The 25,558-nt window shown below is 38.4% G+C and overlaps 1 protein-coding gene across 5 annotated transcripts in view; it reads left to right on the top strand.

Annotated features, from left to right (window-relative positions):
- Positions 1-25,558, top strand: part of LOC5564596 (neurogenic protein mastermind) — a 426,767-nt gene that overhangs the window by 112,317 nt on the left and 288,892 nt on the right. For all 5 annotated transcript variants that reach the window (XM_021849166.1, XM_021849169.1, XM_021849168.1 and 2 more), the window contains one exon: positions 19,147-20,239. In XM_021849166.1, coding sequence (XP_021704858.1) covers positions 19,655-20,239 — 585 coding nt within the window. In that variant the 5' untranslated portion in view covers positions 19,147-19,654. The remainder of the gene's footprint in view (positions 1-19,146; positions 20,240-25,558) is intronic.

Raw genomic sequence — 25,558 nt, 5'->3', positions numbered from 1 at the left:
AAAACCCAGTTTTTTCGTTCAATTTAAAAAAAAATCATGAACATTGCTTCAAATTTGAGCAAAAAAAACTGGTTTTGAAATTTTTTTAAAACGATGATGATTGTTTTCCTCTTATATTTCAAGATTATGCTTCCGACAGCATATTTAGAACCTTTAGACGAATTGACCATTCTGTAGTAGGTTCCAGGTGCCCTGGGAGAAGTGCCCAATTAGGAACATGTTCTGAACCATATCAGTAAAAGATTTCTTAAGGTGATAATCCCGGAAGAATTTGCAGAACCACCGACTGCCATGACCACTCTAGTAGTATCCAGGTGCCCCAAGGGATGTGGCCAATTAAAAACATGTCCGGAATTACATCAAAATGGGTATCAAATATCAAGATTTTAAAAGGTGATGCTTCAGAAAGTACTTCATAAACCTCCGGCTGTCATGGCTACTGTATAGTAGGTTCGAGGTACCCTGATGAAAGTGGATAATTTTACACGGATTTTTTTGTACGGAATAAAACCAATATGGGTAACAAACTTCAATATATTTAAAATTCATGCTTCTGGAAGTAGTTTTAGAATCACCGTCTACCATGAACAGTAGGTTTTATATGCCTTGGAAGATGTGGAGCATTTTCAAAATCACAAATGTAGTAATCACTCTATAGTAGATTCCAGGGGCTCCTAGATAAGTGGCCAATTCGGAATATGATCACATCCCCCGGGGAACTGGGAACCTGCTATACAGTGATCTGGCAGCCGATGTCCATGGGTATCCGTATGCTCAAAATCTTTACAATAAAACAAAATATCCTGAATAATGAGGAAAGACTAGGATGAGCAAGTTTCTATCTACAAACTGCTGTTCACAATTGAATTTTGATTAAATAAATACTGAAACAACGCATGATTTGGAATACATAGACTTTTTTATAGCTTAAAAAAACCTAACTAATTTGTTAATTCTTCATCCTACTCTTCAGTACAATTCAATTTCCGGAAATAAAAGGAATTGCTTCTGTACTTATTCTATGGGTTCTTCGTGTATGATATGGTTCGGGTTCCATACTAGGTAGCAGTATCTCAGAATTGGTCTTGTATATGTAATATGCAATATTTTAACAGTATAGGGGCTATGCAAATTGTTGCTGAACCTATTAATGGAGCCAAGCTTACTGTTTGCTTGTTTAATTATGAAATTCGAATGTTCTACAAAAGTGAGTTTTGAATCTATTATCTATGATCCCTACAACTTTACATATCTGCACTACATGATAGCCTAAAAATACTTCAATTGGAGCTGTTACATGTTTTCAAGAGATATTGGCAATTCCGCGATAAGTAAGTAAGTCAGATTTTGTGCCTGATTAAAAAACAGGCACCAAATATGAGTATTTTCAAGCTTTTGGAAATTTTCCATTATTTAGAAACATGTCGAAAAGGCGGTAAGCTCTTCTGAACGATTCTTGAAGAATACGGGTGCAATGCCATCCGGTCCTGCTCATTTAAATGCGTCCAGGTTTTTTAGTGCTGTGAGTTTCTTGTTGTGATAGTTTTTCAATCTGAGAGTTTTCTTTGCCAATCAACTGTTTTAAAATTTTTATAACGAGTGGTACGAAGATATACTATGCCCTGTGAAAGCAAGAAAATGTTCAACCCGAGTAGATCCTCGTCCGGACTTATATGCATTCTTACCACCTTCACCATGGTCTGGATGAAGAGATGTGCTTCTCTCGCAACAGCTATTTCAGCTCCATTATTTATGCAACTTCAATTATTTGATTGAAAACGAATTAATCATCAATAATGCAAATGAAATACGGTAAATTAGCTTTCATAAAGATTTAACGTATTCAACCCAAGATTAGCTGACCACATCGACATTGCCGCCAGAAGCGGTTCTGCTTTGTGTACAGTAAAGGGCGCGGTTTTGGGTCTTGTTACAATATTCAGTAAGACACTACTGTTCTTCTGTTAAATATATAGGATATTCTACATTACAAAATGGAATTAATTGAATGTATAAATGATGCTAAATTTCAATCAAAATGTGCTCGCGATAAATTTGTATCGCAGATAATTTTTACTAAAGAATAATTATACTTTTTGCAGGCTGATCTATATAGAGATTGTTATGCCTTTATTTTTCAATATGGGACAGCACTAGTTTGAAATTTTTTCGCAATGTTTTCGAACAAACTGATCAATTTTATGTGTGCATATGAAAATATACATACAAATATGCGTAGCCCGCAAAAAAAAAAAATTTTGGAGGAAATCCATATGGGACAGTTATGCTTTTATGGGCAGTGCTGTTCTTCCGACTTCATCTTCACAACGATTGCGCATTTGCTAGTGGATCTTACACAGCGTAAACAAATTACATCCAAAATTTCAATACAAAATACCCAAAGGGTAAAAAATAACAGCCATTAAAAAGTAGTACGATTTGATTGACTCTATGATCAGGGAAGTCAAGAAAATTTCCATTACGAAAAGATCCTGGACCGACCGGGAATCGAACCCAGACACCTTCAGCATGGCTTTGCTTTGTAGCCGCGGACTCTAACCACTTGGCTAAGGAGAGCCCCAATCCTAGAAGAGTCACTTGAAGGCAACTCACAAAAGTTTATTTATTATAAAAAAAATCCTGTTATTTTGTAATAGCGTCAAGAATTTCACCTCAAGATACTTCCTCGCCACTCGTCGTCCAGAGCATCACAGTTTCCACTTAATGAGGAAACAACAATTAAACTCGCTCACAATTGATGCTTGCACTCAGCCGACTCTCTTTGGCGAGCAGCACTTCCATCACTCACGTTATCAGCACCACCAGATCGGGATTGTGGATCGGATCACTTGAATTGATGCGCTTCTTCTCGCATCAAATCCTCATTCCGCACGCAATGGCGATTGACTCGCCGTGTGAGTTCACCACTTTCGTAACCGCTTTTCGCCCATCGCCTAGTAGGCAGGCATATCATCATCATACATACAAACACCCTCTGCTGCCCCCGATACTTCGTCGCATCGCGGTGCGGTGGCGTTTTAATAAGTGTATATCGTGGTAATGCTCTTACCCAAACACTTCCCTTCGCGGAACCGAACCTCCGACCCTGCCGTCCAAATTCACCCCGCTCAGGCGTTACAGTGACGTTTTGATTTTAGCACGCCCAAACAATATTTCACTGAATATGGCGACATGAAAAATCCATTGTTATATTTTTGAATCCAATTCACGTAAAAATTTATGAGTGGTCGAATGTCCATGTCGGAATCCGAACTGTTCATTGGCAAAAATTTTCGTTGATGTTGACCATCATCCTGTTCAAAATTACCTTTTCAAAAAGTTGGAGGAAAGCAAACTGATAGAACGATAGGTGGAAGCTTCTGCAGGATTTTTGTCTGGTTTTTAAAATTGGTACAACCTTGGCATTTTTCCATTGGTCAGGAAAATATGCCAACTGAAATCATTTGTTAAATGTATCAACTAAGAATAATTAGCTACTCTCAGGAAGTTTCTTGACGAGGATGTGAAAAATTCCATCATCGCCAGGAGCTTTCATATTTTTGAATTTTGAGATTAGTGATAATTTGTTTTCCTCTTTCAATAACGGAATTGGCTTCGGTTTTATTTTAAATTTTAGATAATTAGATTTGAATATGAGTGTTGATAAAACTGGAACACCTCTGTATCATGCACTTCGGAGCAGCGCGCGGTCCGGTCGGGTGGTAGCCAACAGTATTGTGCTTTGAAGGGGAAGTGGGAAAGGCGTGCGCTGAAAACCGCTCAACGAATGTCATTTATGCGAGCGCGCGCGATTGCTGCGAGTCGTTTTACTTTTTGCCTCCCGTGTAGGTACAATACTTGATTACTCGTCTCGACTCGGCTTTGACATTACTACGGCAATAGCTTTGCTGCACTTAGTAGGTATTATTTGCTACACCTCGGCGGTTCGGCCGATCCGACACTTTCCCTTTGCGCGCCTTCCTCGCCCATTTCAGCAGCAGCGTGACTTCCAATCCAACTGAATACTTTCGGCATTGTAAGTTGTTGCGCCAGTTATTCGTCGTCGTCGTCGTCGCGGTAGTCGTTGTTGTTATTACACCCTCCATTACAAGCTACTGCAAAGACTACGACGACGACGACAGTACAAAACATCAGACTCTGAGTGATGGCGTTGATTACGTGAAGTGTTGTGTGTAGGGCTCCATAATGAACGGCAGGGCAGACAGACGAAACGTATTGTTGCTAAGATCTTTGTTTTTTTTTTGCGGCGGCAGTAAACATTCTTAGGAAATCGGATAGTTGGAGCTTGCTCAGCGATTCAGCATCCAAGGAACCGGAGTTGTACAAAATGCTGATGAAGGCATCCAGGGAGTGTTTCCAATCTCAGGTTTTCAATATGTCAATAACTTTGGATGCTTAAATATGAATTAAACGCGTTCAATGCAGAATCTAGCGATAACTTTTTGTCGATATCGCTTCTTTCGTTTTTACAATATTTGAAATCAAATATTGTTGTACAATATTCTTAAAATTTGGGTTCTGAATGATAAAAAAAATTAAGAGCTTATTATAAATCGATATGGAGATAGCATGATTTTATATGCGAATGATATTCCAGAAGTAAATTTTAAATACAATTGTCAGATCGTTTATCTCTTATATATAGAGCTTTCAGATATCCATATCAAAATTTGCTATTACTAAACTTATTTGGTAAAACTAAATTAGGCTATTATTGACATTGTGTTCACAACATATTATCTTTTATTTGCCATAGAAGCTCGCTGTTCATACAGGTGAAATGAATTCACCTGCCTATAAGACAAAAACCTCATTTTTTCGTAAACTAAACCTAACTAAACCAAAGATGTAAAGCACTAGAAGTTTGCAACGATTTTTGCCCAAAATGTTTAATGTTTTAACATTGGATTAAATTATTCCAATGTTTTAACATTGGATATTCTATGTAATTCTTTACTATTAGGTAGGCTTCTGTTGATTATTTCGGAGAAAACTGCTTGTTCAGTTTTGACATTGACTCGAATTTTACTAGTTGTTCAGATTTGACGAGTAACAACAATTCGTAGTTTGTGCTAGAGGGCGATAAAATTAGAAATGTTACTTTGGAGGCGTAACTCCTCTGATCGGTTTCCTTTCATTGCTAGTTTTATAATATTTCACAGTGTAGTATGAAGAAGGATTATGAGAAATATCTAACTAGAATGATACTTAAAATGAGAAATAATTAGGCATTGCAGAATTCATTCTCTTTTAATTTTAAAGCACGATCAAAGCAAGCGACAAAAAACATCCCATCTGTTGCGGTCTATGATCGGCAATGTATCGCAAGTTGTAACAAGTTTGAAAAATAATAGCACCGAACGAGAACACCAAAGAGAGAGCTTGTTTACCATTGCACTATGGGACAGGGACGCAATCTGGCGGGACAAAATCAATAACTCGGTAACGAAGCGTTTCCGGTAATGATAGATCTCAAAAACACCAAAATCCACCACCACCTGTCTGAAATTTTGACATCCGTTTCATCAAGTATTGCTCTATGTTGCTTGAAAATTTGAGCTTGCGATTTTTTGCGCTTTTGGAGATATTAAGGTTTAAAAATTGCTCTAATTTTCAAGTTTTTTTTATAATTTCTTAGGTTTTATGCGTCGTATTATTATTTTTTTCCTCCAGAGCTTGCGTTCGTTGTATATTTATCAGCAAAAAATATTATATGACATGGTTCTTAGGAAAAATGTCAAATTCGGTGAAAAAAATCGTTTTTTCACTAATTTTCTCTAATTTCGCCAATAGCTCGAAAACAGTAGGCTGTGGAATTTTGGCGTCTTCGAGAGAGTTGTTTATTTTATCAAAATGAACAACTTTGCCGAACACACCAAGTCTCTAGAACGTCAAAGTAAAAAGTTAGATTGTGGCGCCACCATAACTATCTGTTTATGTCAGTAGATGGTCCTCGTTGTTACAAAAACTATAAGGGTACATCCCTATGGGGTTGTACGAACTGGTGACGTAGGACCACGATGGTTTATGTAACTGAATTTGATGTCATTGTTGTTGCTCGTTTTGACTTCATACTGTTTTCAGTGCTCGAAACTTTCGTAAATATTAATGCATATAACGATTTGCAATTTGGTCAATCATTCGTCATATTTATCTATGAAAATGTGAAATTTCACTTCAGGATGTATGATAATTTTGAAATTATATTAATAACCTCCTCTGAAATATACAGTAGCATTGGAAATAACAGTAGTGATTCAGTAGTAGATCCAGTCATCGCTTTGTAGTTCTTATGGTTTGAGAGAAATATTATTCATTGCTTGGCAATGTAATAAATTAAGTCGGAAATATTACTCCGATAACTCTTTTATGCACATGTGGTGGCCCTAAAAAGAGTCAAAGGCTTTGTTAGCACGAATGCTGTTATAGATAAATGGCACTACAGGATATTATCAGTTGATTGCCATGGTTAAACGAAAAATCCTCAATGCAATGCAATGAACAAGTTCTCTGCTTATACGACGAACCAGCTGTATGTTTCGTCGTGTGGATGGCACACATCAGCTACAGATATTGGACCACACGGCTGTAGTCGAAATCTTAAAATGTAGCTCAAGTTTGAAATCTTGAGCAATTTCACTAGCCAGACGCTTGATTTGCCTAATAATAGTGGTAATGGTACCTAACAGGCTTGATTCTTGACTGCACCACAGATGATGAGTTTGATTTTGACGGCGCACTGGTTGCGTTCTTCTCGCCCGATGAGATTTGCGGTGCTGATGACGATGTGCGCTTCAACAAGCGGCTTTGGTCGATTTTCTTCAGCCATCTCGAACAAATTAGGGAATATTACACAATCAACTCTTTAAAACACATTTGTTGGCTCTGAAAAGGGCCGATTGAATTGTTGAATTTGCGTAACACGGACACATTTTGACGGCGCACTGGTTGCAATCCTCCTCGCCCGATGAGATTTGCGGTGCTGACAAGCGGTGCGCTTCAACAAGCGGCTTTGGTCGATTTTCTTCAGCCATCTCGTACAAACAGCTTGCCTCTGGTAGCGAGGAGCTGAGCAGGTTTGGAGGAGCTCTTACCAGCTCGAAAGCGAAAACAGAATGAAACCGAATTCAACGAAGGAGGGATGCTTTATACCCTTAGAATAGCAGGTGATGCTCCTCCTTTCAAATTCTTCGTTTTCTTATCTGGGAAATAGGCTATATGAAACTGATGTCTAGGTAAGGGATGTACAAGATTAGAATTATGCTGTTATTGCATCCCGACGGCACTGCAGCAGCGTCCTCGGAAACATCCTCAAATTGCCGTATTGTCAATTATTCGTAATAAATCAATTGTTGTATGCTGCTATGAGATGAATTAAGAAATTATAGCAAGTATGTGGTAAACACATCAGGGAATATTACACAATTAACTCTTTGAAACACATTTGTTGGCTCTGAAAAGGGCCGATTGAACTGTTGAATTTGCGTAACACGGACACATTTTGACGGCGCACTTGTTGCAATCCTCCTCGCCCGATGAGATTTGCGTTGCGGATGACGATGTGCGCTTCAACAAGCGGCTTTGGTCGAATTTCTTCAGCCATCTCGTACAAACTTGCCGCCGCTTGCTGATCGGACACACTTTGACGGTGCACTGGTTGCAATCCTCCTCGCCCGATGAGATTTGCTTTGGTCGATGTTCTTCAGCCATCTCGTAGCTTGCCTCTGGTAGCGAGGAGCTGAGCCGGTTTGGAGGAGCTCTTACCAGCTCGAAAGCGAAAACAGAATGAAACCGAATTCAACGAAGGAGGGATGCTTTATACCCTTAGAATAGCAGGTGATGCTCCTCCTTTCAAATTCTTCGTTTTCTTATCTGGGAAACAGGCTGTATGAAACTGATGTCTGGGTAAGGGATGTACAAGATGAACATGATGCTGTTATTGCATCCCGACGACACTGCAGCAGCGTCCTCGGAAACATCCTCAAATTGCCGTATTGTCAATTATTCGTAATAAATCAATTATTGTATGATGCTCTGAGATGAATTAAGAGATTATAGCAAGTATGTGGTAAACAAATTAGGGAATATTACACAAATAACTCTGATATTAATTGGTGGCTCTGAAAAGAACCGTTTTATTTGGTGGCTCTGTAAAGAGCCGTTTTGTTTGGTGGGTCCAAGGGCTTTTACATGAAAAATTATCCTAATAACTCTCTTGATATTAATTGGTGGCTCTGAAAAGAGCCGTTTTGTTTGGTGGCTCTGAAAAGAGCCGTTTTATCGTTCAATCACCTGGTTCATATAATATACACGAGCAGGAGTGAGCGGAACACGGAAAGTGACCAATAGTTCACCACGATTGATCTGGATTTTCCGGTCCTTGAAAAGTTGTTGCAGTGGTGGTTGTCGATGCTTCTTCGGAGGATGTTTCTTCGGCGGATGTTTCTTCGGCGGATGCTTCTTCAACTGAAGCTTCGGTGGCGTTTCCTTATCGTTTATGAACGAAACCAAAAGAGCGGCAATTTGCTGCTTGCAGTTGCAAGGAGCAAATCCGCTCTTCGGTTTCGCTCGAGCCATTTTCTTCAAATGTTGTTCGGAGCGCTGATCACGATAGAATGAGGCATGGCAGGGTATGTGAGCTGCTTTTATAACTGGAACCAATCACTTAACGACCAATCACAAACCAGTAAGGGGAAAAGGCGGTTCCCCGCCGGTGACGATTGGTTGTGCATTAGGCACCAATCAGAAGCAGTGTAAGCTCCCTCTCTTGCTAGATGATTTCGTATTCTGGAGCGTGCTGTTTAACATTGCAATTTGATCTATTGTTCGTCATGTTTATCAATGAAGATGAACGATTCTCCATTTAGAATAATTTATAACGCGATATAGTAGAAAATATACCTCTGTTAATATATGATGTCTTCTTGGAAGGCCCCCTTCGTAAGCTTAAGAGAAGTAATATTCTTTGCTTGGCATATAAGATGTTAGAAATAAATAAAGTGGAAATCTTACTATAACTCTTTTACGCACATTTTGGTGGCCTGAAAAGGGCCGATGGCTTTCTTAGCTTCGATGCTGTCACAGATGAATATTAATGCGATATGTTATCGGTTGATTGTCAAACGGGGAATCCCCAACGCAAATATATAAATTTGAGCAAGCTATTTGCTTATGCGACGAACCAGCTGGATGTTTCGTGGCTTGGATGGCGCACAACAGCAACGGGCTGTGGATCGCCGGGCTTAAGTCGAAATCTGGAAACGTTATTCATGCATTATCATGAGAAATTGATCGAACATGAATTGTTGGAATGCTTGCCATTTACTAAATATTCTATAGTTAGCTATTGATAATCAATAGTTTTCTTTAATATGAAGGTAAATTTCTGATTAATGCGTGCCAAAATGATGAAAATTGTTCTATCAAAATTTCTGTTCAAAACCATTCTAAACATGTCGCAATTTTGTTACATGTGATAATTTTCATAATCGAAGTGCTCCCATAAAATATGGCAAATCAAAGACACTGTTGGATGTGCCACTCTAGTTTAAATTCGTTGTGAAATTTTGAGCACTCACCCCAACGGCACTGCAGCAGCGTCCACGAATAGTCTCAAATTGTCGTGCCATCAATTATTCATGACAAATTAAATTTTGTACGAAATTGTGAGATTGATTGAGGAATATAAGATGTAACAAGGTCGGAAATATTATTCTTTCAACTCTTTTCCACAAATTTGATGGCCCTGACAAGGGCCGATGGCTTTCTTAGCCTCGATGCGGTCACAGATAAATAGCACTGCGGGATTGATCAGTTGATTTCCATGGTCGCACAATAGCAACGGGTATTGGATCCCCGGGCACAAGTCGAAATCAGGAAACGATGCTCACTCTTGAAAGCTTGAGCGATTTCACCAGTCCGACGCTCGATTAGCAGCATCTCCTCGGATCAGCAACTCTGGGGGCTTCTGGTTTCTGGTTCCTAACGGGCTTGCTTCTGGACCACCGATCACGAGTCGAAATCTGGGAGCGCGGATAAATTTGCAGCGGCGATGACGATGGCTTGGACGCTTCTCCGAGCAGCAGTAGTTTGCCGCTCGGAGAAGCGCCCAAGCCATCGTCATCGCCGCCGCAAATCAATCTTGCGTCTTCCTCTTCCGACGACACAAATTGGACTGTGACGCGGGTGCAAAAGCAAAGCGAGAATGACTCGCCCGACCGTGTTCACAGTCCGACCGCAAAAAGAAGACTGAGGGAAGAAGCAGGGACCCATTTGCTTTTATAGTGGGAAGCGACACCGTCGAAAAGTGCTCGAACGTGATTGGTTGGATAAGAAAGGGGTCAACATTTATCAAATTTTCAATAGTTAAACAACAAAATTCACTTATCGGATATATTACTAACGATGCGTAGATACATTTCTGATCGAATGATACTAAAATCGTAATAATTGGTTCATAAACAGCTGAGTTATTAACGTTCAAAATCTCCCCTAATTTCGTTACATGTCTCATTTTCCGTACTTTTAAAGTGCACCCAAATATAGAAAACAAAGACGTAGTCCTACGTCAAAAACTTTGCCGAAGACACCAAATACCGGAAACGCTTCGTTACCGAGTTATTAATTTTGTCGCGCCAGATTGCGTCCCTGGCCCAAAGTGCATTGAGTGTAGGTGTTTAATTTTATTGGCACGGTAAACAATCTGATCAAAATTGTAGCAGTATACGATGAACAGTCTCTCATAATGCAACCCACAGACGCTCAGACGGTTTGACCAACATTGACCTCGCCCCCAGGTTGATGCTCATGATTGTGCTGATGTGTGATGCTGCTTGACGAACCAATTTGACAGTTTGTGAAACCGATTTGTCGGTTGGCGAAGAGTCCACACGTTTGTATTTGCTTATTTTCATTCCCACAGTTGTGAAGAGTTTTTTTTTGAAAACCTCAGTGCTCCAAAGAGAAAGAGATTGTTTTTCCTATTTCTCAGTTCAGGGAAGAGCATTTTCAGACAGCTCTTTGCTGTCTCTTTGCAGCTCTTTGCCCAAAAGGGCAAAGAGGGAAGCGAAATCGTGCTCTTGCGTTGACGGAGAAACCAACCTCAGTTCATCCCAAAAGCAATGATGAGGTGTTTGCAGAGCTTCGCAGTAAGCAAGAGCTGTCAAATGCAAGATGTGCACGGAGCCACAAATCAACCCAACTTGGACGTCTTTCGACGCAATTCGGCGCAATTCGGCAATCCGTGGGATAACCCAAATTTGGGTAAACTGACATATAGCTATCGTTAGGTAGTTCTCCTTTGACAACAGCGAAAAAACAACTCAGTGCAAACAAAAATTTACCCATGGTTATCTTTCGAAGTCTCCGGCCTTCCTTAGCCGAGTGGTTAGAGTCCGCGGCTACAAAGCAAAGCCATGCTGAAGGTGTCTGGGTTCGAATCCCGGTCGGTCCAGGATCTTTTCGTAATGGAAATTTCCTCGACTTCCCTGGGCATAGAGTATCATCGTACCTGCCACACGATATACGAATGCGAAATTGGCAGCCTTGGCAAAGTAAGTTCTCAGTTAATAATTGTGGAAGTGCTCAGAAGAGCACTACGCTGAGAAGCGGGCTCTGTCCCAGTGAGGACGTGAATGCCAAGAAGAAGAAGCTTTCGAATTCTCCGTAGTGGATTAAAACAACTTAATGTTCACAGAAAGAAAAATCCATGTAAATTTCAGCGTAAAATCATGCACATAAAGGGAATGCCTGATTTGTCGCAAATTTACATGACACATCGTGTAAAATTACATCAACATCATGTAAATGTATGCGAATTGTCGCGTAATCGGTTAGAGTCCATGATAGATTACACGATGTATAGCGGAAATTTACATGATATTATTGTAATTTTACACGATGTGACGTGTATATTTGTAACAAATCTGGCATTCCCTTCATGTGCATGATTTCACGCTGAACTTTACATGGATTTTTCTTTCTGTGTTGGGTAAACTCGAAAGAACCCAAATTTGGCTTATTCCATTGAACTTCGACGATGGGTCGGTGCGTCTTTCTATGTTTTTGACAACATTGCTGTTGCGAGAGAGACAAAACAACCCAAAAACTAAATGCAGTTTACCTAAACAGAAGTAAAAAGAACATATTTTTTGGGTAGTCTGATTTCTCCGTGTGTATTTTGCTAGAGTCAGCATTCCTCTTCACTCTCTCAGCGACGGATTATACAATGCACACCGAATGCTGACTCATAATTGTAGTGAGCGTACGAGTTTGCTCCTTCTATCTGATCAAGATGAGCAATGAGGCTTTACGTGGCTTTGGTGGCAACTCAAAATACGTGAATTTACAAAGCGTCGACGACATGGTGATCACTGGTATTTTCCCACAATCTTCAACCCATTTCTTTAGCAATTACACCAGCAGTAAATCCATCAGGATTTTTCCCTTATAAAGTTCTTCCAGGGATTCCATCAGAAGTTATTGCAAGGATTACACCATGAATTCCATCAGAGATTCCACCAGGACATTCCATCAAAATTTCGTCCACACAGTTCGAACGAAACGTGTAAATTTCTGAGACATATAATGCACATAATTGGAGCGTGGAATATCATGGATATTTACATGATATGTCATGTAAACTTCGATTATATGTCATGTAATGCAGCAGGATTATGAGTGGTTACATGACATATAACACATTTTTACATGATATCAAACTTAAATTTACATGACGTCATGTTTACATTGCATAAATGAAGTTTACATGACGTGTAATCTTCATTAATTTTAACTGTGCAGGAATTCCATCAGTAGTACTTCTGAAGATTCAATTGTGGAATGGACCATTGAAGGTAGTTTTTGTCAGTGCTCACCGCATCAAAACAAAGGCGCCACTGTATATGCGATTTAACATTGTGACAGCATTGCTGTTCTGTCAAACACACAAGGCTACGGTGGCGCTATCTATGCTTTCCATAGCGGCGGTTTGGGATATTTTAATGATCCATTCTTACAAAGGATTACATCAGGAGTTCCATCAGGGTTTCCATGAGGAGTTTCTCTAGGGATTCCAACGGAAGTTCTTCTATGGATTCCATCGGAAGTTCCTCTAGGGATTTAATTGGAAGTTTCGCTAGGGGTTCCATCATGAGTTCTAATGGGGATTTCATCAGATGTTCTTCTAGAGGTTGCATCAGGAGTTCCTTCAGGGAATCCACCTGGAATTCTTTACGAATTCCATCAGGAGGCCCTCTAGCCATTCTATGAGAAGTTTCTCCAGGAATTCCTTCAGAGATTCATCCTGCAATTCGTCGAGGGATTCTTTCAGGAGTATCTTTAGGACTTCCATTAGAGTCCTTCTGGAGATTTCATCAGGAGTTCCTTCAGGGGTTCTATCAGAGTTCATTCTGATATTTCACCTGGGATTCTTCCAAAGATTCTATCAATAGTTCCTCGAGAAACTCCATCAGAACCTCCATCAGGACTCTTTTTCAAGAATTTCTCCAGGGATTTCATCAGGAGTTGTTGTAAAGATTCCGTCAGGAGTTCCTCTAGAGAGTACATCAGAAGTTCCTCCAATAATTCCATCAGAAGTTCCTTCAATGATTCCATAAGGAGTTCTTTCAAGAATATCTTTAGGAATTTCTCGAAGGATTTCATCAGGAGTTCTTCCATGGATTCCATCAGAAATTCCTATAGGGATTCTATCAATTGTACCACTAAGAGTTCTTCTGAGGATTACATCAGGAGTTCCTCCATCAATAAATCAGGAGTTCCTAGAGGAATTCTTTCAGGATTTCTTCAAGGCGTATCATAAGGGATTCCTCTAGGGATTTTATCAGGAGTTCCACCAGGAATCTTATCAGGAATTCCTGCAGGGATTTCATCAGGAGTTTCTATAGGGATTCCATGAGGAGTTCTTCAAGGGTCTTCATCAGAAGTTTCTCCATGATTCCATCTGGAGTTGCATCAATAATATCTTTAGGAATTCTTGTAAGGATTCCACTAGGAGTTCCTCCAAGGATTCCAGCATGGTTCCTCCATGAATTGCATCTGGAAAAACCCAGGTAATTCTCCATGATGTCCATCAGGAAATCTTCGAGGATTTTAGCTGAAATTCTCATAGGAATTTCTCTAGAAATTCGTTCAGAAACTCCACCAATATTGTTCGGGTGGTTTTACCGGGAATTAAAAAAAACCTCTACAGGTTCTTCCAAAAAAATCTGGAAAAAATCCTCCAAGGGTTCCATCAAGGTGATCTCCAAGAATCCCATAACGAATTTCTTATGGGATTTGACCACAATTTCCTATAAAGAATGCACCAGTAATTCCTTCAGAGACTTCACCAGCATTTTCTTTAATTATTTCCCCAGTTATTTTTCGAGATAGGATTATTTTAAGGAATTTCATCAGGAGTAGAGGGTTAACACCGGGTATATCACTGTAGTTTCGCTAGAATTTCCATCAGAAAAATCTACTAGAGTTTCTCCAGAAGTTCCACGAGAAAATACTCCAATGGTATTAAGGATTTCTCTTTTAAGAATTTTTCAGGGTTATCATAAATTCCTTCAGGGAATTAACCAAAAATTCCACAAGTTCACAAGATTTTTTTTTTCTGAAAAACCACCAATACTCCCGTGAGAAAATCGACCAGGAATTCCGCGAAGGATTGAACCAGAAATTCTTCCTGTCTCTACTCTAGGTATTCCATCAGAAAGGCATCAACAAACTTCCAAAAGATCATTCCTCCAGGGATTCCACTGATATGAACCCAGAGTAATAAACAAAGCATGTCTGTGAATGTCTCTAAGTTGGATCCCTGGAATGATTTTTTAGAAAATTTCTGGAAAATCCATGGAACAATTTATTGTGGAATCTTTGAAAAATCTTGGAATCTCTAGAAAGCACTGGAGAAATTCCCAGATAATTCCCTGGAGGTATTCCTTAATATATCCCTGAAGGAGTTCCTACAGGATTCTCTAATTCCTGATGGATTCCTTGAAAAAAAAATCCGTCAAGAAATACTGGAAGGAAATGATGGATGAATTTCTTTAGGAATTTTCGGAGAAATTTATGGTAGATTCTTGACCTTCAAAAATCCCAGGTCGAATGTCCCTTCAGGGAAGAATCTGTCAAAGAAACACTAGACAAATCCTCAGAATAACCTGTATAATTTGCAGTATTTCTTAAAGAATCGTCGAAGTCTTCCTGGTGGAATTCCTGGATGAATCCCTTAATGAATCCTTGGAGAAGTTCTGGGTAGAATCACTGTAGGAGTTCCTGGAGTAAGTCTCTGCATGTATTTTTGTGGGAATTGTAGAAGGAGTTTCTAGCGAAAATCATTAAGGAACCCTTGAAGCAATCCCTGGAAGAATGTTTGGATTATTCGCTGAAGTATTTTTTGAGGTATTTCTAGGGAAATCGGTAGAAGAAAGACTGTAATATTTTTGTTAGGAGCAATTCCTGGTGTAATTTTCGACGGAATGCTTGTATTATTTTTTAGGAGGGATTGATTGAATAATCTCTTTAAGAATTTCTATGGGAATTCCTAGTGGAATCCCAGAAAAAAGAATCCTTTTAGAATCTGTTTAGCAATTCCTGATGTTTCGCTAGAGGAGTTTCTAAATAAATGTTTGGAAGGTTTTATGGTAGAATTCTTGAAGGAAGCATTGGATGAATTACTTGGGAAGGTTTTGGATAAATCCCCGGAAAACTCTGTAGAAAAAATACAAGAAAGAATCGCTAAAAAAAATCCTTTTGGAGAGTCCTAGGCGTCAGCCCTGAAAAAAAGTCCTGTTGAGATCCTTGGGGGAATTTCTGGTGATGAATTTCTTGAGAAGTATCTGAATTAGAGAAATTTATGAAGGAATCTTTGAAAAAAAAAAAAATGTATGGCAATCTCTGGAATTCTTGGAGGCTGAATTACTGAAGATATCACTTGAGTTTTTTTTTTAATAATCTTTGAAGGAATCAGTTGAAGAAATCCTAAATAGTAAAGTATCATTTAGAGTAGCTGTAGAGGATTCTTTGTAGGTATCTCTGGAAGAATGTCTTTTAAAGGTATGCCTGAAGAATTTTCCCCGGAGGAAATTCTGGTTGAATATGTGGATAAACTTCTAGAGGAGCTATTGATAAAATTTCTGGCAGAATCCCAGGAAGAATTTCTAGTGGAATCCCTAGTATAATCCAAGGATTTCTGGAAAAACTTCAAAGTAAAATAACTAGAGGAAATCACCAAAGATTCTGGATAGAATCTTTGAAGAAATTACCATAGTCATTCTCATGTCGACTACTGTTCAAAATAATCCCCGACAGATACCCCTTAATTTTTAAGTTTTGCCGAAATACTTCGTGCGAATTATAACGGGAATTCCTCATCAAAATCAATTTCATCGGATTCCTTAATTTTGAAAATTCTGCTCTTCCTCACTACGATTATTGCCCAAAAATCTTAGAAATATTTCCCCCACAGCCACGTAATTCGAAAAAATAACAATCACACAATCAATAGACTTGCCGAGATCATTCAAACATGCGAAGATATATAGTGTTGCTGCAACGAACTTTGACAGTCGGTCAAACGGTTGCACCAATATAAATCGGTTTGACTTATTTGGGGGCAGAGTCAATGTTGGTCAAACCGTCTGTTGGCTGCATGTTAGTTACGAGAGCGATACGTGAGAGATTCTCTCAATTTTCTCAATTTATATTTTTACCACCATTGAGAACACAAAACCAGTGCAACTGCGATCTAAGGGACCATCGAGTTAGCCATGAAAACCAACTTTTACTATGGTTCTCTAACTCGATATCGAGATACGAAATATCGAGTAAGGGAGAGTTAACTGTATCTAGAAGGGAGGTAATCCAATCTGCCAGATTCTTCATTCCACCATTTTGAAACAAGCGACAGCAGGCAACTTTGTTTTGGTTGAAGTTCAATCCGGACAAGTAGGCTCATAGACGGACGAGCAAATTTTCACTCAACTGCTGTTACTAGCAGAAAACAACCCCTAACAATTCCATAGAAACGGTAGATTGAAGAACAGAGTACACAAACCCGCCAGCTAACCAGCTCGCCAGCTGTCACTTCCACTTCCCCTGCAACTGACCTCACTTCGCACCCACTGACTGCTTAGATCGCTGAACCTCCCTTCAATAAATCTTGGGCCAAAACGTCGAAAGCAATCATTTTGCAAGCGACTATAACGTTGCCAAGGAAAATATGGTTGCGAAATGAACGGCGTTGGATACTGAAAAATTTACAATGTTCATCAAAGTAAGCATGGAACAAATTTTCACAAAAATTGTCAATCGTACACCCAGTTCAGACTAGAGAAGAAGCACTGCAGCACCTCAAAAGGAAATGAAAATGAAAATGAAACCTGCGGTAGAAGTAGCAATGATTTAAGTATTAAAAGACCAAGCCTTCTTTCGCTTTACCTGTGGACTCACATGACGACAGAGGAAATGAACCCCGAAATGAAATATCGAGATAAATGAAATAGTGTATTATTTATTCTTTTAATATACAAATTAACAACTGGATTTTTGGCAATTTGTGAACTCTTTGAAAATTTACTCGTTCTTCTCTCGAATAACAATAATTGACTTGATTTTTTATTTCGCTTTTCGGAACAGAAATCTTAATTTTTAATTAATTTTTTATTGTCACTTCCGAATCCAGCTAAAAATTACAATTTCACGATGATAACATTCAAAAGAATATACAATACTGGACAGAACAAAGTAGGGAGGAGGATCCTATTCTTGGCACTTTTGATTCGCTTCGGCAGTGGGTTTTTTTGATTGCTCGAGAACTCATATTTAACCACAATATGCGTCGCACTAAAGCGCTTCTCTTTTTCAGACAATTCGGCCAAGAAAAAACCACAATGCCAAGGTGAATCATGGAAGTGCCCAAGTACAAAAACGATAAAAGTCTTGAATTGAAAATAATTTTAAAATTTAAATACTTAGAGCTATATGTCCTTTTTTCAAAAAATGTTTCATTTGATAAGCCACATAACTTTGTAAATAAGATTTTTGAGTAAAACTGATGATGATTGAGTAAAACTGATGAATTTTGTTGTTCATTTATTGGGATATTCCAATTAAGTGAAATTAGGTGAAAATCTCATGTCAATAGGACCATTAGAAACCGAGATCTATCCATTTTGTATGAAAAATGGCCAATTTGTACTCTAATCTGTTCAATACTGTAATTTTTCACTGCTGTAACTGCTCAAAACATTGTTTAGTATTTGGATTTTTCGTAACATTTTCATGGTTCTCATCATTTTCCTTATTAATCGAATAAGTTGACATTTTGTTAGACATTATTCATATTTTTTCAACGTTTTGTCCTTTCGACGTTTTGGCATTCGACTTTTTGGCATTCGGCATTTTGGGTTTCGGCGTTTTGTCACCCAACCAAAACACAACGGTGCCAGTACCAGTCAAAGTTGACAGTTTTGTTGAAGAGCGAAATAGAGAGAATTTCGCCGTGAAATGCCTAATTGAGGTCCAAGTGAAAATGGTGCAAAAGTCAAAACTGAAAAAGCAGTTTTCTCTTTTTAAAATGATAGATCGAAGAAAATAGAAACACACAGCTCTTTTATTTGCCAAATAAAACGGCTGTGTTTTTATTTTCTTGGATTTTAATAGAGAAAACTGCTTTTTCAGTTTTGATTTTTGCGTTATTTTTACTTGGGCCTTCAGCTTGCTTTTTCCAACGGAAATGAGACGATAAAGAGAAATAGATGATGTGATCATGTTACCAACACCCTAGCCCTAGAATGATTATATAAACCTTTGAGCTATCAATACATCAGAATTTCTTCGGATATAAAATCTTATAAAATTCAAATATAGTTTAAAGTAGAAGATTTCACCATCGATATACTGAAAAATCGTTTTGTTACTTCTCTGATTCTTCGATTGGTTCCGGAAACGTCGTTCATTACCCAATTCTGATCCAACCAATCGATTCTCAGAATACTCGGAAGAGGTGTCACCGAAATTCATTAGAAAATTGTCACATTCTGAATAACAACTTCTCTCCTATCGAAGCGAACATAAATCATTAATCAGATCTATTTTTCGTTTTTCTTTTATTTCCAGATCCGAGCGGAACCGAATCGAAACTGTGATCGTGTGACGATGGTGCGGACTGAAGCACGACACGAGGTGGAAGACAATAGCGAAGAGCTGCCGGGCGGCCGGTGGCAGTGAAGAGGCGCAATACGCGTGAAGAGTGATAAATGACGCGGCTCACTATCCCGCTTTTGAATGTAGTTTAGTGTTGGAGGAAATTTAAGGGTGCCGTGGGATCGATCAGTTTGAAAGTGATTGCTAGTGCGGAAATGAGCGATCCTGGGGAAGATTTGGGTCCGCAAGTGGGGTCAATCGTAGTCAAAAGTGAGAGGACTCCGCGCGAGTGAAAAAAAAAAAGGTCGAAGAGAAGAAGAAACGCCGGGAACGCAAGTGTGTGTCTGTGTGTGAGTGACAAGCAAACACGAGTCAGGGTCGGGCAGCAGCCGGAAGCGGCGAAATTGGGGACTGACGAGCGAAACATTTGTGGAACACGCGCTCGGAAGCGTGCTACCACAAGTCCCAGTCGGTAGTCTGTATGGATGCGGGAGGTCTCCCAGTCTTTCCTGGTGCCAATCAGGCCAATCACCTGAACAGTCTCCACCTGCAGCAACAGCAGCAACAAGCTCAGCAACAGGCCCAGCAGCAACAGCAGCAGCACCACCTGCAGCAGCAGCAGAATCAGCAACTGACTCTGCAGCAGCAGCAGCAAATGCAGCTGATCAACAGCCAACACCTTCAGCAACAGCAGCAACTACACCTCCAGCAACAGCAACAGCAGCAGCAGCAACAACAGCAGCAAGGGGATTTGATCCCCGCTAAACGTCAGGCAGTGTTTGATCGGCTCAAGCGACGGATAGAAACCTACCGGCGAAGGCAAAACGATTGCACCCCGCGGTTCGAACAGACCTTCAGTGGAGTGTGTGAACAGCAAGCCAACGAAACCAGTGCCCTGCAGAAGAAGTTTCTCGAGGCGAAGAACAAGCGGGCGCTGAAGAAAGCGGAGAAGAAACAAAGTGATCAGCAACCTCAATCGCAGCAGCAACAGCAGCAGACGCAATCGCAGCAACCTAGCTCGCAGCAGACGACGATCGCGGGAAATTTGCAGAGCAGTGTTCATGTGGTGAGTAATGTGCGGAATTTCCACGTTTTGCTTTCTAATCGGGTTCAGGATTTCTCTGTACTGCGAGCGAGTGCCCTTCGACGGTGTCAATGGTCCCGTCCCGGTCCGAGACGCGGCGCGTAAACAGCTTAGAAGACTAAATTAATTTAAACTGATGATGGGGAGAAACTTCACAGTCCGCTCTTATCAGTTGTGCTCGCTGGTTAGATCTGGGTATTCGTTTGTACTGTGTTGGGGTGTTTGTAGTATTGTTTACCACTGTTCACTCAATGGCGATAGTTACGACACTATTCGAATGATGATTTATGGCTGAGTGATGTGATTGAGATGAAATGATTTTCTAGAGAAGAAGTAGGAAATTGAATTGAATGGTTTTTTAAAAACAAAATTCCAATGTCGAGCGTAGAATTTAGCCCAATAAAATTGACTCATTTATTTTTTTATTTTAAAAAATAATTGAATGAAGGAATTGTCATACATTTTGTTAGGAAACGTCCCTACATTATGCTGAACTTTTAGACACATAATGAACAATACTTAACAGTTAGACGTTTCATATTGAAAATTGCTTTTTAGTCAATATAAATAAGAATTGTAGCTTGGTATAATAAGAATGGTGTTTGTATGTCACGAAGTGGTTTGAAAACGGGCTTATAAACTTACGTAATTCTTATTTTATTCTTCTTGAACAGCTCCTTTGTGGACTCTAAAATCTTCTTTTTCTTGGCATTAGCCATTTATTCTGTAGAAATCTCCTAGAAGTAACAACAGGAGAAACGGCGAAAGAACCAGTAGAAAAACATCTTGAGAAAATCCTGGAATAATCGTTAGGACTTTTTCAGAGTAATCGCTGTGTAAATTACTGGAGAATGTAGCGTTGAAATGATTAGAAAAAGAATTTCTTTAGAATTTGGTCTAGAACGACCAAACTCGAAAGAAATTCCTCAAAACATCCCATGAGAAATCGTTGGTAGTATCCTTGAGAAAGTTCCTGAATGTATTCGTGAAGGAATCTCTGGAGAAATAACTAAGTAGAACTCCTGAAGCATTTCTCGGCGGGATCTGAGAATAAAATAAAGTATTTTTGGAACAGTCGCTTCAAAGTCTCTGGAGGTTTCTTTGCGCCTCTAGGATTTTGCAACAAGATCAACTGTAATCGGATTAGGGTAAAAAAGTAACAATTTCATTAAAATAAAAACTTTTTGAAGGATAGTGATCAAGACTCTAAAAAGATACCTGCTTATCTGAGAAATGTAATATTTTCCGTACGTGTTGTAATTTTTACTCTCTTCCTACATAACGAAAAACATTTTAGTAAAAAAATTGGAATGTTCTCAACCTTGGACACTGTACCAACTTGGCAATCTTAAGTTCTACTTCATTGTCTCAAAATATTTTAAGTTGAATAAATGAAAATGACTGAACATTAAAGTTTTGATGGCGGCGCAGCCGAGAAAAAGGGCAAATTCGACATTGTATTACAGCTTCCAAATAGTTTCCCTTGTTGTGGCTGAAATAACCTAAGAATTACCGATTTTTTCAGGTTAATTAAATTTCTTGATTATTCTAGATTTTTTCAGGTAGTAGACACCCTGCACAAGGTTCAGCTGAAATTTCTTCAGATGTTCTAATAGAAGATTCTTCTAAAACTGAAATGTAACCAGAGATTTCTTTTAGAAAATTGTACTGAAGTTTACTGCAGGATTATTTTTTCCAGAGTCTGTTACCTCAAATATTCTGAATTGCTGCGTAAATTTTTCAGCAAGTGTGCCACAAATTTCTACGAAGATATTAATACAAAACCAAACTTTAATTCCCTCAAATGAATCATCCTAGAATTCGTCTATGATTCTCCCTTTCTCTTTCGGTAGAAAATCCTAGAGAAACTTCTTGGGAAGTGAATTCAGAAATTTTCTACATGAATTTCTCTTAAGAGTCTTTCCCACATATTCTCCAAAGTATGTAAATGATTTTTTCTTAATTCTTTTGAAGATTTTTCTATAAAATCCTCAAATTTTTTTTTTTCAAGAACTCTTCTATGAAGTCATCCAATCATACCAATTTTTTCAAGAAACACTTGTATGAATAGTTTGAAAGATTCTTTCAGTTATTCTTTGAGGAATTGAGCGTAATATTTTTACAATATTTCTTTTTAAAGGCTTTAGGACATTTCGTCGAATGATATTTGGTCGAATGACGTTTGGTCGAATGACATTTGGTCGAAAGTACATTTGGTCGAAAGGACATTTGGTCGAATGGAGATTTGGTCGAATTGCTTTGGAACATTTATTCTGGAATCTATGACATTTGGTCGAAAGATATTTGGTCGAATGACATTTAGTCGAATGACGTTTGGTCGAAAAGGTTTAGTTGCAACAGAAAGCTTATGATATTTGGTCGAACTGACATTTCATGGAAAAAATTGCGCTCGAATCTAAATATAATGGGAACATAGTTTTACGTTTAGTCTGACTACCGTCGAGAGTAGCATTTTTTCGCTTAAACAAGAAATTGAAAAAGTATCAGCCATTTTACCAACGATCATTATGCGATTAGCAAAATTTTGATATTCAGTTTGATGGACGCTCTTCCAACGTATTAATCTACCTCTTGCGTGTTTGATGTTTCATGCTGCTTTCTTGTCCAGGTATGTTCTGAGATTCAAGATAAGCTGATCTTAAATGGAAACAAGCCAACTTTTGTCACCTCAGTCAACTGATCTTTCCTTACCCGGTACAAAGAATCAGCTTTTTTTTCATTTTCAATAATCCAAACCTTCTACTGCAAACTCTGTTATTCACTCGAGGTCATCAACTTCGTCAGCAAAACCATATATTTGCTTGAGGAATGTTATTAAGCTGGAAGTTACAATAAGCTAATTGACCATAGGTAGACACCTGACATTCACTTCGCCATAAAGGTTTTCTTCAAAGCAAGTTTTTCCTGCCTTTTTAATTCTGATTTCCACATTCAAAAATCTTACCCACGTCCATTGAGCTGCAAGACCCGGAATGCAAAGAAAGATCCCGAGCTCTCTCTCCAAATGCTTCCATCAGATGTGCTGATCTTCATTACGAAGAACGATGATATTTCAAAAGAATAATAAATGAAGAAAATATTATGTTCACATCATTGAGTAATGAAATAACTTGTTGAGCAGTTTTTAAAAGAATGATGATATTTTAGAAGAAAAATAAATTCACTTGAGCTCAGTATTTCAGTTAATGACAAAAAACTGTTGAATCATTGAAATTTTTAAATTTGACATAACTTCAAATTACAAATAAAAAGGTGTATCAAATTTGCAAATAAGACTACGCCAAATGTCCCATTTCTTATTCAACAAAAGTTAATGATTCAGATTATTCAAAAAATTACGTAATCTTATCAACTTTGCAAAACAAATATCAATTTTGCCAAATGATCTTCCAATAAACCATTTCAAAATAAGCTTTCATCCAAACTTCCGTTCAACTAAACATCATTCGACGAAAATAAGTGTTCTAAAGACATTCGACCAAATGTCCATTCGACTAAATGTCCTTTCGACCAAATGTACTTTCGACCAAATGTCATTCGACCAAACGTCACTCGACCAAATGTCATTCGACGAAATGTCCTAAAGCCTTTATTCTGGTCGAATGACGTTTAGTTGAACGAAAATTTGGTTAGAAGCTTAATTTCAAATGGATTATTGAAAGATCATTTGGTAAAATTGAGTATTGTTTGCCAAGTTTTGCAAAGTTGGTAAGATAACGTATTCTTTTGAATAATCTGAATCATTCGCTGTTGTTGAATAAAAAACGGGACATTTTATTTTTTTTAAATTCCATACATCTTTTTATTTGTAATTTGAAGGAAAATGAGGAATCGAAAATCGAGGATTCTGATAATTACTCAAATGAAAATTATGGAAGTTGTTTTTTGTACATTGACAGATATTTAACTCTAGTGAATTTATTTTTCTTTGAAAATATCATAATTTTTTGAAAAACTGTTCAACAAGTTATTTTATTGCTCAACGATGTGAACATAACGTTTTCATTATTTATAATTCTTTTGAAATGTCCTCGTTCTTTGTAATGAACTGCTGATCTTCATTTGATGGAAGCATTCGGATATAGTGCTCTTGATCTTTCTTTGATTTTCGGGTCTTGCAGCTTATGGACGTGGGTAAGATTTTCATATGCGGAAATTAGAATTAAAACGGCAGCAAAAATTTGCTTTAGGGAACATCTTTATGGCGAAGTGAATGTTAGGTGTCGATAACTATACTTATGGCCAATTGCCTTAGGTATTGTGACTTCCAGCTTAATAACATTCCTCAAGCAAATGTATGGCTTTGCTGACAGTATTGATGACCTCGGGTGAAAAACAGGGTTTGCAGTAAAAGATTTGAATTATAAAAAAAATTAAGTTGTGCTAATTCTATGAATCGGGGAAAGGAAGACGAGTTGACTGAGGTGACAAAAGTTGTCTTGCTTTAATTTAAGATCAGCTTATCTCGAATCTAATATGCCTAAAACTAAAGCAGCATGTAACGTCAAAAAACACAAGAGGTTGATCAATATATTGGAAGAGCGTCCATCAAATTGAATAACAAAATTTTGCTTATCGCATACAGATTGTTGATAAAATGGCTAATACATTTTCAATTATTTGATCACTATTAGCGACCAAATGCTTCTCTCGACGATAGTCAGACTAAACCTTAAACTTCGTTTTCATACTATTTAGATTCGACCACTATCTTTTCCATGAAATGTCGGTTCGACCAAATATCATATGCTTTGTAATGCAACTAAACCTTTTCGACCAAATGTCCATTTGATGAAATGTCCGTTTGACCAAATGTACTTTCGACCAAACGTCATTCGACTAAATGTCATTCGACCAAATGTCTTTCGACCAAATGTCATAGATTCCTTTTTAAACCCTCTATATTTAAACAAATTCTTAAAAACAGCCTTATTTATTTCAATTGATATTTTTGCTTCCATTTCTTCAATTGTTTCTACTAACATTGCTCTAGGAAGTTTTTTTTTCAATTTCAGGAATTAATTCTTCTAACTTTTTACAGATTTAACCAATTTATCCATGAAGTTCTACAGAAACCCCTATAGTAGTTTCTATGGAGATTCTTCCGGGGCATTCTCCAAAATCTGGTCTGGGAATACCACCATTTTCTCTTAGAATGTCCCAAGGAATATGCCCAGGAAATTCGCCATAATATGCTCCAGGAATTTTTTAAAATAATTCTTAAGAAATTTTTCCTGTACAAATATTACTCCAGAAATTTTCCCAGGCGTTCCACAGGAA

This window comes from Aedes aegypti, chromosome 3 (genome assembly GCF_002204515.2).
Source record: "Aedes aegypti strain LVP_AGWG chromosome 3, AaegL5.0 Primary Assembly, whole genome shotgun sequence".
Taxonomy (NCBI): Eukaryota; Metazoa; Arthropoda; class Insecta; order Diptera; family Culicidae; genus Aedes; species Aedes aegypti.
This window is presented reverse-complemented; position numbering and strand designations above follow the sequence as displayed.